General features: G+C 58.0%; 2 protein-coding genes and 1 non-coding gene across 3 annotated transcripts in view; 1 reads left to right on the forward strand and 2 right to left on the reverse strand.

Moving 5' to 3' along the window:
• Positions 1–4473, forward strand: part of TMEM120B (transmembrane protein 120B) — a 36449-nt gene extending 31976 nt beyond the window's left edge. Inside the window, exons 10-12 of the mRNA XM_045534896.1 lie at positions 224–288; positions 551–619; positions 967–4473. Coding sequence (XP_045390852.1) covers positions 224–288; positions 551–619; positions 967–1080 — 248 coding nt within the window. The 3' untranslated portion in view covers positions 1081–4473. The remainder of the gene's footprint in view (positions 1–223; positions 289–550; positions 620–966) is intronic.
• Positions 2444–15608, reverse strand: RHOF (ras homolog family member F, filopodia associated). The gene is made up of 5 exons (XM_045534909.1): positions 15439–15608; positions 15101–15188; positions 5190–5299; positions 4966–5100; positions 2444–4039 (listed from the first exon to the last, which is right to left on the reverse strand). The coding sequence occupies exons 1-5, from the start codon at positions 15574–15576 to the stop codon at positions 3875–3877; spliced, it is 636 nt and encodes a 211-aa protein (XP_045390865.1). The 5' UTR covers positions 15577–15608; the 3' UTR covers positions 2444–3874.
• Positions 9134–9195, reverse strand: LOC123626323. Its single transcript, XR_006730809.1, has one exon. It is a non-coding gene; the product is annotated as a U7 small nuclear RNA (small nuclear RNA).
• Positions 15609–16577: the final 969 nt, after the last annotated feature.

Below are 16577 nucleotides of genomic sequence, written 5' to 3' on the forward strand. Positions count from 1 at the left end.
TTTAATAGAACTCGGCTATTTTTTGAGATGGTCATTTCCATCGAATTACTGTAAGTAGGCCCTGCTTTGAGGAGTGAGAGCAATCAGGCCTGGTGACAAGGGCTGTTATTGTCATGGTGGGGGCCATCCCCCGATGCACACGTGTTTGTGCCTGGCTAGTCATAGGGTGCCAGGTGGGGCTGTGGGGACGTGAGTCCCTCACACGCCTCCCTCCTCCCCGCAGAAGGCTTCCAGTCCTGGATGTGGCGGGGCCTCACCTTCCTCCTGCCCTTCCTCTTCTGTGGCCACGTGAGTCCCCTGGAGTTTGTGGGTATCTCCTGTCTGACCCTCCTCCTCTGGCCATCCCCATGCTGGGCCCCATGGGTTCTGGGGTCAGGACACCAAGGGCAGACCTACTCTGGCCTAGGGTGCCCACAGTTTCATCTTGAGGGGGTGGCAATATCTTGGGTGGTTGATACCCAAAGCTGGGGGGCCTGGTCCATCTCCCTGGTTTTCCCGGTGGGTCTCCAGGGCAACTTGGTGGGTGAGCAGTGCCTGTCTCCCTCTGCAGTTCTGGCAGCTCTACAACGCGGTCACGTTATTTGAGCTCTCCACCCATGAGGAATGCACAGAATGGCAGGTACGGGTGTGTGTTGGGGGGGCACGAGGGGCCGGTGGGGAGGTTCCTGGGGAGGGCCAGGCCTGCGTGGGGAGAAGTCCATCCTTAGCCACCTCCTGCTACCCCGGTGGGGCCCTGCTGCCCAAGCTTTCTGCTCCTGGGGCCTGGGAGAGGTGGGTGGATGGGAGGGAAGGGAGGCCCTCCCCACAGAACGCTGCCCAGGCCTCTGCCTGTCACCCAGGTCACCCACGTCTCTGCCTCCTGTGGGCAAACCCTGCAGTTTGGGGGTAGCTTTGCTAGAGGGTTGGGGGGTTGCAGTGGGGCAGTTGGTCGAGCTTCCCCTTCTCTCCGCCCCTGGGCCCCTCCAGGTGTTTGTGCTGGCACTCACGTTCCTCGTCCTCTTCCTCGGCAACTTCTTGACCACACTCAAAGTTGTGCATGCCAAACTCCAGAAGAACAGAAACAAGACAAAGAAGCCATGATCCATAGACTCTCGTGCCCCTCGGGCCCCTGGACTTTGAGCCATCGGGGCGTCTGGTGGCACCTGGGCCGCCGAGCGCCCCCAGCAGCGCCGGCCGCAGCCATCTCGGGGGGGCCAGTGGCATCGCTCTAAGGCCCAGGCCTGGTCCCCGCCGGACATGAAAAATGTGAACCCGCCTGTACGCACAGTATTAGCCCACCTATTTATGACATATTTAACACTGGGTCCTCCCAATGTCCCAGATGTGACTGGGCCAGTCTTCCTGGGGGAGAGGCCTGAAGCCTCAGGGAGCCCCTGTCCCCACTCCTGTCATTTGAACCCCTCACACTGGGGTCTGGATGTGCCTCGCCGGGGTTGGATTTGTGCTGACCTGCTACTTACCTAGTCCCAGGCGCAGGGGTGGAATGAAGCCCTTCGGCGCCCGCAGAGCCTTCCCTCCCCAGGGGCCTCGGCCTCTGTTGTAAGCTCAGCTCCCACGCCGGGGCTATTCAAGTTCTCGGAGAACCACTGTCCTTTGCTTCGTGCTCCTTGTGCCTCCTGGCTTGCCCGCCTGTGGCCACTGGGGCCACTCGGGGGGCGGTTCTGAGGGTCACCACCAGAGGGCGCCCCAGCTCCCGTGTGCTCTGAGCGACCCCGGAAGCTCCGTCCCTCTCTGGGGTTGCCTCACCCCCCTTCGGCCCACCTGCCCGCTCCTGCAGCGAGTGCTCCGGGAGTGGCGCCAAGACCCTCAGCGCTGGCTGGCACCTGAGCCATCATGGACGTCGGCCAACTCTCCAGTCTCTACTCCCAGCTCAGGTTCTGGAGTGTGGGGTGGGGAGGGGGTCTGAGCAGGCTCGCCCCCAGAAGCCGCCCCGGGAGGCCAGGCCAGGGCTGCGGGCCCCACCTCCTGTGAGGTTCTGTAGGAGCAGGGCGGGCGCAGAGGCCGGTGTGGTTGAAGGTTCTGTCCCTTCTCCCCTCCATGGGCCTCAGCTGCGCTTAACGACTTCCCTGCAGATCCACTTGGACCTGGCTTCACAGCTGGCGTCCAGACATGCCTTGTTTGGCCCTCAAAGGGATTTTAAATTTTTTAAATTAGTTACATTGTAACCAAAATAAAAACCCAGATTTCTGCTTTCCCTAGAAAAATGTAAGGATCTGGCAACGTTCCCACAAGACACGACTGGTCCCCGCCCTGCCACAGGCCCCGCCACTCCCTTTTACCCCTGCCTGCTCCCCAGGTGCGGATCTCCTATCTGGCCCTTCTCAGGCACCTGGGTTTGCGCTGGGTGAGACATCAGCAAACTGAAGGGCCAGAGGGTCTCTGTGGCAACCACTCACGTCTGCAGTTGTAGGGCAAAAGTCAATGCATAAATGACGGACATGGGTGTGTTCCAATAAAACTTTATTTACAAAAACAGGCCGTAGGCAGATGCGGCCTATAGGCTGTAGTTTGCTGACTTTTCCCTTAGACCATCATTTGTCCACAAGGCCTTGGATTCTTCCAGAACAACAGGTCCTTGGTTCATTCCCCATGGGACGGCAGGGCCTTGGGGAACCCAGCTGGGGTGGGTTTCAGTCTCCTCCCTGGGCAGCCTGACTTCTGAGAAGCTCAGGTTTAGTTGATGCCCCCTCACTGGGCAAGGGGGGCTGAGGCAGGAGATGGCGGGCAGGGCAGGTGCCACCTGAAGCCATTATCCCATCTTAGGCAACACGGACTCCGAGGCTCACTGCAGCACGGGGCAGCTCGGTCTCTGGTGGACATTAGAATCACCTGGGGCACTTGTTCAAACAGTCCTGGCTCCCCGACCCCAGAGCTCCCAGGAGGTTCCAGGCTCAGGGGTTTGCCTGTTGCTCACAAGGCCATCTGTGGACCGGTTTTGAGAAGCCATCCTGCGTGGGCAGGGGGTCGATCATGTCAGTTCTTAAAGGAGGCCAGGATGGTCGCAGCTCCTGGACGCCATGTGCTGGCAGAAGCGGAGGCTGTGAGGGACAGAAGGTAGGTGGCTGGACGACTATTTGAATGGGCCGATCCTGTTGTTGCAGGTTTCTAGAGAGAACTGACTTGCTCAAGATCACCCAAGGAGCTGATGGCACTTTCCACCCTGAGTCTCCGACAGTAGGGGGGTTGCGCGAGACCTGGCAGGGCGGGCAGACAGCTGGTACAGGGTGCAGGTCTTACTGCACCTTTCCTCTCCCCCTGCGCACAGGTGCCCAGCTCCGCAGGGACGGTGGCCAAGCGGAAGCCTGAGGCTGATGTCTTCCATGTGGGGCAGGCGGGGGCTGGGGGGTTGCTGCCTGTGTTCTCCTGATAGGCTCCGGCGCCGCCGTGCCCTGAGTTCCCGTGGGAAGAGAGGAAGAAGCTGGAGGATGCAGCCGTGGCTATCTTGGGAGCCCAGGGAGGCGGGTGGCAGGAGCGGCGGGGTGCCCGTGTGGAACAATGCCAGATCCACGTGCGCCCACTCCCAGATGTAGATTTACTTTTAAGCATAAGTCAGGTCTGCAGCGGGGCACACACGTGGCTGGTGGAGGCTGTGATGAGTGCACTCCAGAGGCCTGGGGACAAACGCTGGCTCTGGGGTACAAAGGGAGGAGAATCCAGCACCCTCATCATTACCACACTCCAGTGTAAGCGTGGAGCTGGGCTTGTGGTCCAGCTGGGAAAGGAGAGAGTTCCAGAATGTTCCAAGAGTCTAGCTGCAGGCCCCAGACACCAGGTTGTCAGAGAGTTGTTGGGAACGCGGCAGGATCCCAGGCACGGTCTGAGCCTGGGGACCCGGGCCCTGTCAGTGCTATCACGAAGGCCACTGGCACTGGGATCAGAGCAGCAGGCAGAGCCGGCGTTTTTTCTGCCGCTGTGCTTTCTTCAGGGCGCTTAGGGCCACCTTGGCGGCCTCTCGGAAGACGTCCTCCACATTCTCCCGAAACTTGGCAGAACATTCCAGGTAGAGCGCGGCTCGGATCTGTTCGCAGGCGCTTAGGCCCTGGGTAGGGAAGGAGCCAGCGTTAGGTGACGGGGCCACCTGACACCTCATGGATTTAGGGGTGTGGGGCTGGCTTTGGGGGCCTTCTCCCCTCCATTGCAGGGCTGGCCCTCGGGGGCGTGTGCGGGGGGGTCGTGGGGCCTGTTGGGTGCTGCCCACGGGCTGCGGCTGCGGGAGAAGCCTGGCCCCGCCCCCTCTGTCCAGCTCCAGGCAGAGGCTGAAGTCTGAGAGCTGGGGACGGGGCGCCCAGGTGTGTCTCCCAGGCTTGGGAGGCCTCAAGACAGAAGGGACTTGGGCTAACCTGTCCCCCTCTCTTCTCTGAAAGCGCACTTCAGGCAACTGAGCTTGCCATGAGTAAAGAAAAAAATTATTTTTAAAATGAATTTATCTTTATCAAGGCTTATTCCTTTTCATTAAAGTTTCTTATTAATTTCCCTTTGCACTCCTTTTATTCTATTTATTCTCCCACGCCTCACCCAAAAAGCTGCAGAGTTTGGATGTGCCCATGACTCTCGTGGGCAGGGAAGGCTACTTCCAAGCAAGGGCCCATCCCGCTGGTCCCCTCGAGCAGACTCCGCAGCCCGAGTGGGTAGCACAGATCCTGGCTCCACTTCAGGTGTGGAGCTGTGTGACCATGGGCAAGCTGCTTAACCTCTCTGGGACTCGGTTTCTGCCCTGTAAATGGGAATGTTCACAGCATTGGCTTCAGTGTTATAAGGATTAAATGAGGCGAGAAATGTGCTCAAGTCCAAGGGCTATCAATATTTAAAATTTACTATTCCTAGAGTCCTGCTTGCTTCAGCTCCCTGAAAGGCCACTAAGGCACCCTAGTTGCAAAGGCCAGAGGTCTGGGAGGCTTTTGAGCCACTGCTGTGCCCCAGGATCGTGGCCCCTGGCGGTGGGGTGCGGTAGGGGCCCTGGCTGACCTGCGTATAGGTGATGGGCTCCAGCTGGGCGGCCCGGAGTTTCCGCAGCTGCTCCTTGTCCTTCCGCAGGTCTGTCTTGCAGCCAATGAGCACCATGGGGGTGCCATGGCAGAAATGCGTGACCTCAGGAAACCACTGGGGAGAAGGCAGGGTGTCAGGGCTGGGGCCGGCCCGGATCCGGGGCCCCCACCCCCACAATCAGGCCGGCTGGGAGGTGGCCTCACCTTGATAAGGACGTTGTCATAGCTGGTGGGGTTCATGACATCGTAGCAGATGAGCACGAGGTGCGTGTTCTGGTAGGACAGGGGCCGCAGCCGGTCGTAGTCCTCCTGGCCTGAAACCAGAGGGAAGGTGGGGTTCATGGGGCACCCCCTCCATGTCCACCCCAAGTCCCCTGTCTGGACTCTGATGGGTGAGGATGGGGGAGCCAGGCAAGTGACTCTGTGCCTCTAGGCCTCAGTTTCCTTGTCTATAAAACAGGGGTGGCAGCACACAGTCCGGACGGTGGCAAAGGACATGTGAGATCGAGCCCATGCAGTGCTCAGAGCTGGGCCCAGTTACAGGCTAAGTGTGCAAGTGCTGCTAGCGATGATGGCGATTGCCATGTGCGCCCCCTGCCCTGATGCTTGGGGTCCGAGTGTAGGCTGGAGCCCTCCCCGCGGATTCAGACCCACGGCGCTGGGCCGGCCCATGGGTGCCCCTGAGTCCCAGAGGCTGCGTGTCCCGTTTCCGCCTTGGCTTCCTTGGCTCTGATACATTCGGCTGAATTTCTCCTGCCCATTCCTGCAAATGCTAGGGGGTGGAGGACTGCTGGAAATAACACTAAGCGCCCTCCCCACTCAGATTTACCCTGCACGGGGGCTGTCAGTTCCTGCTGCACGTCACACTCACCCGGAGATTTTTTTTTTTTTTTTTTTTAGAGACAGGGCCTCGCTCTCTCACCCAGGCTGGAGTGCCCTGGTGCGATCATAGCTCCCTGCAACCTCAATCTCCTGGGCTCAAGCTATATTCCTGCTTTGACCTCCTAAGTAGCTGCAACTACAGGTGTGTGCTACCACCCCTGGCTAAATTTAAAAAATTTTTTTGCAGAGGCTGGGTGAGGTGGCTCACGCCTGTAATCCTAGCACTCTAGGAGGCCGAGGCCAGGTGATCATTGAGCTCAGGAGTTCGAGATCAGCCTGAGCAAGAGCAAGACGCTGTCTCTACTAAAAATAGAAAGAAATTAGCTGGACAACTAAAAATATATAGAAAAAATTAGCTGGGCATGGTGGCGCATGCCTGTAGTCCCAGCTAATCAGGAGGCTGAGACAGTAGGATCGCTTGAGCCCAGGAGTTTGAGGTTGCTGTGAGCTAGGCTGATGCCACGGCACTCTAGTCAGGGCAACAGAGTGAGACTCTGTCTCAAAAAAAATAAAAATAAATAAAAAATAAGAAAATTCTGTAGAGATTGGCGGGGGTGGGGTCTTTGCTATGTTGCCCAGGCTGGTCTTGAACTCCTGGGCTCAAGCAATCCTCCCACCTAGTCCTCCCAAAGTGCTAGGATTACAGGTGTGAGCCATTGGGCCTGGCCTCCCCCAGGGTATCATTTAACAATCCCAACACCTGGCCCCTCCCCAAGACCAGCTGAATCCAAAGTCAGAGCAAGGCTTGAGCTTGGGTGGATTTGTTTGCTTTTAAAACAATTTTTGGTAATGGTATATTGACAATTTCAAACTTACAGAAATTTGCAGTGGAGTGCAAAGAACTCCCTTACTCAGATTTACCCAGTGTTTACATTTCCCCCCACTTGCTTCATCCAAATATAAACACTCTGTTTCTCTGAACCATGTGAGAGGTAACTGCAGCCGTTCTGTGTCTGCACCTCTTAATGGCCCCGAGCGCATTTCCTAAGAACAAGGGCCTTCTCTCACCTGCCACATTAGAGTACCCAGCCCAGAACAGCGACACTGACGCCGTACTCTAATCCAATCCACAGGCCACATTCAGGTATCGCCCATTTCACCAGGAATGTCCTTTATTTTCCCCCCTGGTCCAGGAGCCCCCGGGACTATGCACTGCACTTAGCCCTCGGCACTGATATTTTTAAACAATTCCCACAACGAGAACTGAGCACCTTTCGGGCTCACTGGTGACCCCCGGCTCCCTCTGCAGAAAGGTGCCTTGACTTCCTTCCACTGAGCCCAGGAATCCCCCTGTCCCCACCCCCAACCCGGCCCCTAGCTGCTGTGGGTGCCCGGTGGCGCCAGCCTGCCCTCTGCTCCTCCCCTGCCGAAGGCCTCTGAGGACAAGTGGCCTCTCCATGGAGCACAGCCAGGCACCCGGCCCCAACGACAGGGCACAGCCACGCTTTCCCTTCCCACCAGCTCCCCTTCAACCCAGAGACTCCCCCAAATTCCTCAACCAGCTCTACTACAGCACAGCGATTAAGGTCAAGGGCACTAGAGGCAGATGAGACACGAATTGGGAGCCCAACTCTACCGCTCACTTGCTTCGTGACCCTAACTTAGACACCTGTGGAGCCTGGAACATGGACATACGATAAAACCCACCTCATGGGACTGTCAACCAGCCAGTGCACCTGACGCATGGGGACCCTAAGAGTGTGCACTAAACAGGAGCCACCATTATGACAATGGCTGGGCCATGAGCACTGTCCATGCTGTCCTTCAGCCAGAGTCCCCCCAACACGGGAGAAGGCGTGAGGGATCAGGGTGGCCACCAGCCCACGGGGCTATTTAAACTTACATAAAAAATTCAGTGTTGTGTCCGGGGTGTGTTACCACACAGAACAGTCTGCGGACCACTGTGTCGGCCCAAAGAGCCGAGTATCGTCTAAATGGGCCCCCGTGTTTCCCCAGGCTGCGGACTGTTAGGCTCCAAGACAGTGTAGACAGAGTTATCCTGACTTCCCACCTGACACGGTCTCAATTCCTATTTTTGGTATTTGTTTCCTAAACCTAACTTCCCTGTGTGGGTGTGGTGTTTTGAGGCATTTCAAAGAAGGGTCTGGTGAGCTAAGTTTCATTTTCTGGTACTCCTGATCCAAATTTTTATTCTTACAAGTGTATCTACACAGTGGAAGAAGTCTACACCAGAGAAGAAATCCCTTTCCTTCTTTTTTTTTTTTTTTAAGAGACGAGGTCTTGCTCTTGCTCAGGCTGGTCTTGAACTCCTGAGCTCAAGCGATCCTCTCATCCTCCCACCTCGGCCTCCCAGAGTGCTATGATTACAGGCGTGAGCAACCACACCTGACCAGAAATCCCTTCAATAGAGTCAGCTGCTAGCTGATTTCCTGTAAAGCAAAAATAAACAAATAAATAGGCCGGGCGAGGAGGCTCACGCCTGTAATCCTAGCACTCTGGGAGTCTGATGTGGGAGGATCACTTGAGGTCAGGAGTTCAAGACCAGCCTGAGCAAGAACCAAACACTATCTCTACTAAAAAAAGAGAAATTAGCTGAGCAACTAAAAATAGAAAAAATTATCTGGGCATGGAGGCGCATGCCTGTAGTCCCAGCTACTCGGGAGGCTGAAGCAGTAGGATCGCTTTAGCCCAGGAGTTAGAGGTTGCTGTGAGCTAGGCTGACGCCACGGCACTCACTGTAGCCTGGGCAACAAAGCGAGACACTGTCTCAAAAAAGAAATCGTTACTTACAATCTGATATGACAGGGAATTATGAACACTCCCATTTCACAGACAGAAACTGAGTTTCACAGAAGGAAAGTGACTCGCCCAAGGCCACTGAATCAGTGACTGTGTCAAGTCAACCCCAGTTCGTTAGCTTCCAAGTGGAGTGCTCTTCCTGCTTACACACGCTCACCCCCTATTTTGTTCTGTATTGTGCAAAAATAGGTTCTGGGCCTCTAAGATGTAGCAGCAGGGTTCATAATGATGGCATATATGTATTTCATTCTCTTTCACAAGTACAGCCGGAGGGAGCAAGTGCAGTAGTCCCCCATCCACAGGGGATACGTTCCCAGACCTGCGGACAGTATGGAACCCTAGATATGCTATGTTTTTCCTATACATACATATATATAATAGTTTAATTTCTAAATTAGGTACATCAAGAGGTTAACACTAACTAATAACAAAATAGAACAATTATAACAATACGTCAGCCTCACCACTCTTGCACTTAGGGGCCACTATTATCTTTTTTTTTTCTTGGAGGTCTTCCGGTGAGAGCCAAAAAACCTGCTAGGCAAATTCTAAGAGAGCTGTAACATTAGGGACCACTGTTAAGTAAATAACGGTAACCTGAACACAAGCACCGCGATGCCACTGCAGCCGATCTGATAACCAAGACAGATGGCCACCAAGCGGCTCGCAGGCGGGTAGCGCGGAGGGCATGGATCCGCTGGACACAGGATTCATAGCCTGGCTGTGGGGGACAGAGTGAGACGGCGCGAGATTTCATCACACTGCTCAGAATGGTGCGAAATTTAAAACTTATAAACTGTTTATTTCTGGAATTTTCTGTATAATATTTTCAGACTTCATGTAACTAAAACTGCGGAAAGTGAAACCGCAGATAAGGGAGGATGACTGTGGTTGTCAAGTGGGGCCCCTGTGCTCAGACCGTCCTGTCATTTCTTGGGTGGCTGCTTCACTGTGGGTTAAGTGACAGCTCCTCAGGCCTCCTCGCTGCTCTAAGTCCACGCCCACCCGGTTTGTCTCTAAACTGGCCCCAGTAGGTGGTTTCTGTCAATCAACCTGCCACTATTGGTACTTAGATATTTACTTGACTGCCCGTCTGCCCCTCAGACTGTAAGTACTATGAGGGCAGGGACCCTCTCTGTCCTTAAAAATAATCCCTGGCACCCAGGAGGCCTGCAGTAGATATTGGCTAATAGTTGTCTTCAAGTTCAATTCTTGGTCAAACTCGGCAGAGATAAGGGCTGAGATGAGCCCTCTGGGTTTGGCAGTTACAGTCAGCGGTGACATCAGGACGCGAGGTGTCAGGCGAGGTGGCGAGGGCAGGGGGGCTGAAGGAGGAAGTCGGACCACGGGGGCCTGGAAGCACTTGCGCCAGCCCGCTCCCCACCCGGCCTCGGCCCTTACTGTTCCCTTTTCCAGAAGGCTCCTCGGACAGAGCAGCACGGCTGGCTCCCTCCTTCCCTTCAGGTCTCTGCAGAAATGTCACTTCCTCTGAGAGACCTCTCCTGACTGCTCTGAGATGGCCTCCTCCTCAGCCTGCCCCGGCCCTGGCTGTGCTGTGCTTCGTGGCACGTCTCTCTCCTGACTTCACAGCATTTTTCTGGGCTCTTTGTTGTCTCCCCCTGAGGACAGGGGCCACCTCTGTACGGTCCACTGTCGTACCCCCTGGAACACAGGCGAACTCGTGCTCGTTCGGTGAATGAAGGAAGAAACGAATGAGCGGGTGAAGAAAGCGCGACCGTAGTCTCTGTGGCTTTACACAACCATTCTGCTTCGTGAGGGCATTTCACTTCCTGAACCCTGTGAATTCACGCAGCCACCCCGGGAGGTAAGCAGGGCGGGGAAAGTGCTTCCTGTTAAGAGCCCAAGTGGCTGAGGGGGCCTTTGTCAACGTCAGGGGTAGTACCCTGCAAGCTGGAATGCCGACTCAGTCCCCAAGGTCAGCTGCCTGCCAGGCCACTCTGCAAGCCTTCCCCGCCGGCCAACCGGGAATTAACCTCTGGCGCTCAGTCTGTTCATCTGTGAGATGCAGATGTGACAGGCAGGTGAGCCCTGGTGACAGTAACAATACGGATGGCTAATGTGGACAGTATTTACCTGGGAAGGTTACTCATTATATGCTAAGCCCTGTCCAAAGCCCTTTACCTGCATTAATTCATCGTCCCTCACAGCGACCCTCAAGGTACACTATTGTTACCCCCCTACTACAGATAGAAAAGCTGAAGCACAGAGAGCTGAAGAGACTTGCCCAAGGTCACACAACAAAGGGGAAACTTTGTAAATAACAGAGGACCACAGGTAGGGCTATCGAGGTGCCTTTCTCTCAGTCTCTCCCAGGAGGTGGGGAGGAATCCTCACCCTGCGTGTCCCACCCCTGACCAGGTGGGGGAAATGGCTGTCAACACAGCCATCCCAGGAAGGAGATGCCAGCTCCTCCTCCAGGCTGCCTTCCTGGCTTGCCTCAGTCAGGTGCAGCTGTCCCTAGGATTCAGTGTGCGCCTCTACGAGGGACCTACAGATGAGGCACTTCCGTGTGCTGCACCCCCGTGCCTCCTTGGCCGGGGTGGAGCACACCAGATGCCCTCTCCTGTCTGACTCAGGCGGGCCAGGTGCCACTCACGCACATTCCAGTCCTTGACGCCTCCCCTCTCTGGACCTGAGTTTCCTTACCTGGGACGGGCGGTGATAATGCTGCTCTGATACGGAAAGTGAAAGGACCGCGGGCTGAGCAGTGCTGGGAGGAGGTGAGCCACTGCTATTGTGGTGACTACTTAACCAGAAACTTCCAAAGGAAGTTAATAGCCCAGGTGGGAGGTGTGACCTCACGATCTCTGGACTCACAAGCTTTGGGGGGGCGGCCTCTCAGCCACAGGTGGTACTGTTACCCTTCCCCACTTTACCCACAATCATGCCAAGGCTTAAAGGGGCCAGGTCACCTGCCCACAGTCACAGAGGGGTCCCACTGGCCTCTGCAGATGGGCTTATGAGTCTATGAAAGCCCCGGACTCGTGTGCAAAGGATGCATTTGTTTCTGGCGGGGAAAAGTCCTCTGGGCTAGGCTCCCCGTGAAGCCACGTGTCTTCCTGAAGTTGGCGGCGCTGCAGGGCTGGGAGGAAGTGAGGTTCTCGCCTCACACCAAGGGTATTTTCTCTGTGGGATGGGGCTTTGCCTGGAGTTGGGTTGAGGAGAGAAGAGTATCATCGGGGCCACAGTAGTCCCCAAGTCTGCTGGGGGACACACACAGGGCACGTGGCTCCCAGCCCTGGCCAGGGCGTTGGTCAGGGGGACGGTACAGGCAGCATGAGAGGGGAAGCTGCCAGAAGAGGAACCCACTTTTACTAACTCGGCTGCGTTTCATCCCCAGAGACAGGAGAGGCTGGGGCTGGGGCTGCGCCGGCCGGAGCTGACACTGTGCTCCGGTTCTATCCCCAGTCTCTGCTCTCCCTGGGCCTCCAGTGCTCCTGGGGCGCACGACACCTTCCTGTCCCTGATTCCCTGTCTTACAAACTCCTCTGCCCACCACTTTTCCTACTGTTCCCATCTGAGCCCGGACAGGCAACTGCAGCTCCCCACCTCCCCGGGGCACCCCCCGCCCCATCCTGTGCCCTCCCAGCCCCGGACCCCACCCCAAGGCCCGGTGAGCTCAGTCTCTAGTGGGTGTCTTAGCAGCCCACCTCGCCCCCGCCTCCCCCCTGCCCAGGAAACTTCAGGCTTCACCGCAGCTTCCTGCCTCTGAGGCTGTCAGGGCGAGGCTTCGAGAGCAGTGGGTGCCACGGCCCCACCCTCCGCTCACCTCTGAGCACTGAGGGCCCCACCGCCCCGCCACCTGCCCTCCCACAGCCGAGGTGTCTGAAACCGCTTCCGCAGACGGAGACCAGCAGCCAGACTGGCCTTCCACGTGGGCTGCCGTGGGCGGGGGCCTGGCACCGCCCAGGGCCACCACTCAGTCCTGGGGGTTGAGAAATTCTGCCTCCCAGGAGCTACCCCTTGTCCCACAGCTCTGGTTACCACTGGTTGGGAAGAGTCCCTGCTCCACCATGTCTAGCCCATTGGGTTCTAGAACCTTGTACAAAAACCTTTACTAGACTCATCTCCAGCTTGGCCACGGCCCTCTTCCCTTTAGGCTCTGTCTTGCCCTAGTTGGTCACCTGGCCATCCTTTTCTGCCATGTTCCCTTGCTATCTGCCCACCCCACAAGGAGAGGAGAATCATCTCCCGAGTTAGGAGTTACTATTCATTCATTCCGCAGTCATTTCTCAAGCCTTGCCCTGTGACAGGCTCTGCGGTGGGCACTGCATGCGTAAGAGGAAAGACCCGGTCTCCTCATACTGCTTGCTCACCGGCCAGGGAACTTCCTCCTGCCTGCGGGGCCCTCCCTGGTCACAGCGGGACACCCTGGAGGGGCAGCCAGGTTTCTTCTCCCCTGAGGACCCTGCTTGGTCCACCCTGCTGACTGAGCGGCCAGCCCACTCCCCTGGGACTCACTGGGGGGCTCAAGCCCCAGCACTGCTTTTCTGCTGCTCAGAAGAGTCCTGCCAGGAAAGAGATCTGTCCTCTCTGCGGCTGCTGGGGGCCAGTCGGGGCTGCGGGCCGGGCCGGGCCAGGGATTCCAAAGCACAAGCTTGGGCTCTGCCAGGGAGAGCTGGAACAGCGGGGGGGTTTTTAAAAGTCACGATGACAGTACTTCCTGAGCCCTTCCTGAGCACCAGCCCTGCGTGGAGTGCCGTACATCATATTAACCTGACATAATCCCCACCACTACCTCAGCCCTGATGCCAGATGAAACAAGCCCAGACGTCCCCAGTGACACACGGCCAGTGGAGCCAGTGTCAAAGCCCAGGTCTGACTCCAAAGCAGGTGGCAGGGGTGGGAAGGTGGATGGGACCATTACAGTGGTTGAGTGTAGATGATGCCCCTGGCAACAGGAGCTCCCCTGCCCCTCCAGCAGCAGCTCTCAACACAAATTCTTTCTTACGCCCATTAGCAGCTTTTCAGACCCCCCCACACCACAATCTATATGACGTGTTCTTTGAGCATCTTCCTCTGGGCGAGGCCAGAATGGCCATAAGTGGTCCCAGCTCTCAGTCTGATGGCAGAGGATCTGAGGGCAGGAGGAGAGAAGACTCCCTTGACTCTCCCAGGGCCTCAGTTTGCTGTGCCATGTCTCTGCCCCATGGCCACCATACCCACAAAGTGGGGTTAATGAACCTGCCCCTCCCTGACTCCTGGACAAGAAACATCAACGTAAGTGTCCCAGACAGACCATGACTTTTACTGCCCCCTGAGCCACACCATGGGGATTCTTCCGAAGCCTCTGGCTTTCCCGGCTGACCCAGGCTGGAGGCATGCCCTGTTCTGGGGGGGCACTGTAGGGTCCTCATCCAACAATGTGGGGTGCTCAGAGGCCACTGTAAGATCTGCTCAACTCAGGAACGGAAGAGAGATCTGGAGCTGGAACAGCCCCTTTTCTGATCCTCTCCAGGGTCTGCTTGAGGGCTTGGGGGTGTCTGGATTTTGGCTCCATCGTGGTCAGTGAGAGACTTCACACATGCAAGGCTTGGCTGCCAGGGGAAGGGACACCTGCTGGCGTGGTTCCACATAGGTCACTAAACACTGAGTCACACAGGCTGGGTGAGGCCTCACCTAGGGACCTCAACCTTTGCTCCCCAATGTCAGTGGAGCCCAGAAGACGGCCGGGGTCTTCTCACCCCACCCCAACCATCACAACACTGACTCTGATGACCCTAATACATTTAGCGTAAATCCATAAGATCCACTTGTGCAGCAAGCTGCAGGTGGCAGGTAGAACCTTCTTTTGATCCTATATTCCCCGGAGCTCTGATCCTTCCCTCAGTTTATTTTCTAAAACGGTCTGGTTTCTTCCCAGGAAACCAGGAAAGCACAGAACTAGCTATAGCAACAGAATTCTGGAAGCACGAACTGCAGACCGTGGAATCCCAGAAGCCGGGGACACTGAGCTCACATCCACAGGACCCTGGAGCTTTAGGACACAGCACTGCAGGCCACAGAGTCCGGCAGCCATAGGCTCTGATCTGCAGCCCAGAATCACGGACACAGAAACGCAGCCCACGCGATCCGAGCAGCAGGGGACTCAAATCTGCAGCCCACAGGGTCCTTGGAGACCCCAGCAGGTAACACGCCATCGCTGGAACCATGGGGAACTCCAGTGTAACCCGTGGTTTTCCGGAACCACAGGAGAGGAACAAGCCCTGGGCCCTCAGCACAGCAGCGCAGGGAGGGTGCGGGAGTTCACCTGCTCCAAACGCCCTCCAATTACAGATGGAGCCACCGAGTCCCTCTTGCCTCCAGGGCCACCCAGCCAGGCCCTGGTCCAGCGGTTCGCACCTGCGTGGCCCCCAGGAGTGAGGGGAAGTAAGTGCCCCGCAAAGGCCTGCGGGCGGGGATGCCCCGGCGGGGGATGGCCCGGTGGGGGAACCCTTCGGGCAGACACTCACCGGCCGTGTCGTAGAGGTTCAGGGTCACCTCCTTGCTGCCCACGGTCACGCTAGCCGTGTACTTCTCGAACACCGACGGGGCGTAGCGCTGCGGGAGAAGGGGCGGGTTGGTCCTTAAGGAGGCCCCAGGCCCAGCTGAGCCCCCACTGCCCACCGGCCTCACCCAACGCGGCGCGGCCTCCCTCAACCTTCTCAGGCTGCGGAATTCCCAAGGGGGCTCCCGGGGTGGCGGCAGCCTCTCTGCGCTCGGGGCGCCAGAGACCCGGCGGTCCGGGCTCTGGGCACGGGCTGGAGGGCGTCCCTCGCCCATCCCCGCCCCCAGCCCCCCGGGGTCTCACCTCGGGGAAGGCGCCCTGGCTGTACACCATGAGCAGCGAAGTCTTGCCGCAGCCGCCGTCGCCCACGATCACGATCTTCAGCTCCTTCCTGACCGGGCCCGGGGCGGGGGTCGGGGCCGGGGCCCCGGGGGCGTCCATGGCCCGGAGCCGGCAGCGCTGGCGGCCGCGCGCCTGGCCGGGAGCCGGAGCGGAGCGCTCGGGGCGGGGCTTCACTAGCCCCGCCCACCGTGAGCCGGGGCCGCCTCCGCCAGGCAGCCTCCCGGGCCGACAGCCCGCCTCAGTTTCCTTTGCGCTACAGTCCCAACGCTGGGTGGCCACCTTTTAGTCCCAGAGAAACTGAGGCGTCTGAGAAACGGAGTGCCCAGCCGCAAACGCAGCTCCCATCCGCATCCCCGTCCGCGCGCGTCACGGCGCGGCCCCCGCCGGCGCGACCGGCTCGTTTCGGCCGATCCACTCCGGGCGCCCCTCATTGGCAGGCTCCGCCCCGGCAGGGACCCTCTGATTGGCCGGCTCGGCCGCCTCCGCCAGGGGCCCTTGATGGGCGGGCTGCGCTGCGGCGCCGGGTTCGAGGAGCCCCCGGCCCTGCCCGGCCCCGGCTGTGGTCTGGGGCAAGTCCGCCTCCGGCCGGCTCCCCGCAGGAGGTAGCGGCGGTGGTGCCGCGGCGACGCTGCCTGGGGGTCGCGCCTGCCCACCTGCTCTGGCACGGGGGCCGGGTGTACGTGCGGCTACCGGCGGGGAACTGGGTTCCGCTTACCTGCGCCCCCTTCCTGGGGCCGCAGGGTGGACGCCAGGCGCCCTCTGCCGGGCAGTCGCCTCGGCGCGGGCCGCTCAGGCGCAGGTGACAGCAGAGGGCAGGTGCCCCCTCCCAGCAGGGGCCAGGAGCGTGATCCGAGCAAGACACCGTCGGGGAGGGGCAGGTTGCAGTAGATCTAGTTGAGATCAGCTGGGTCCCTCTCCGTGAACTTTGGAGACTGGTAACCCACACACACCCCCAAGAAATTTAAGGAAGTGTTCTGCTGGCAGCCACATGTCCTTCATGCCAGGAACCTTCCCATCCTCTGACCAAAACAGCACTTAACTATGTGCAGGTACTAGCAGGATAGCTGTCTGAGATCACCCGTTGCCCCCATCCCTTCCCT

This window comes from Lemur catta, chromosome 21 (genome assembly GCF_020740605.2).
Source record: "Lemur catta isolate mLemCat1 chromosome 21, mLemCat1.pri, whole genome shotgun sequence".
In the NCBI taxonomy this organism is placed as follows: Eukaryota; Metazoa; Chordata; class Mammalia; order Primates; family Lemuridae; genus Lemur; species Lemur catta.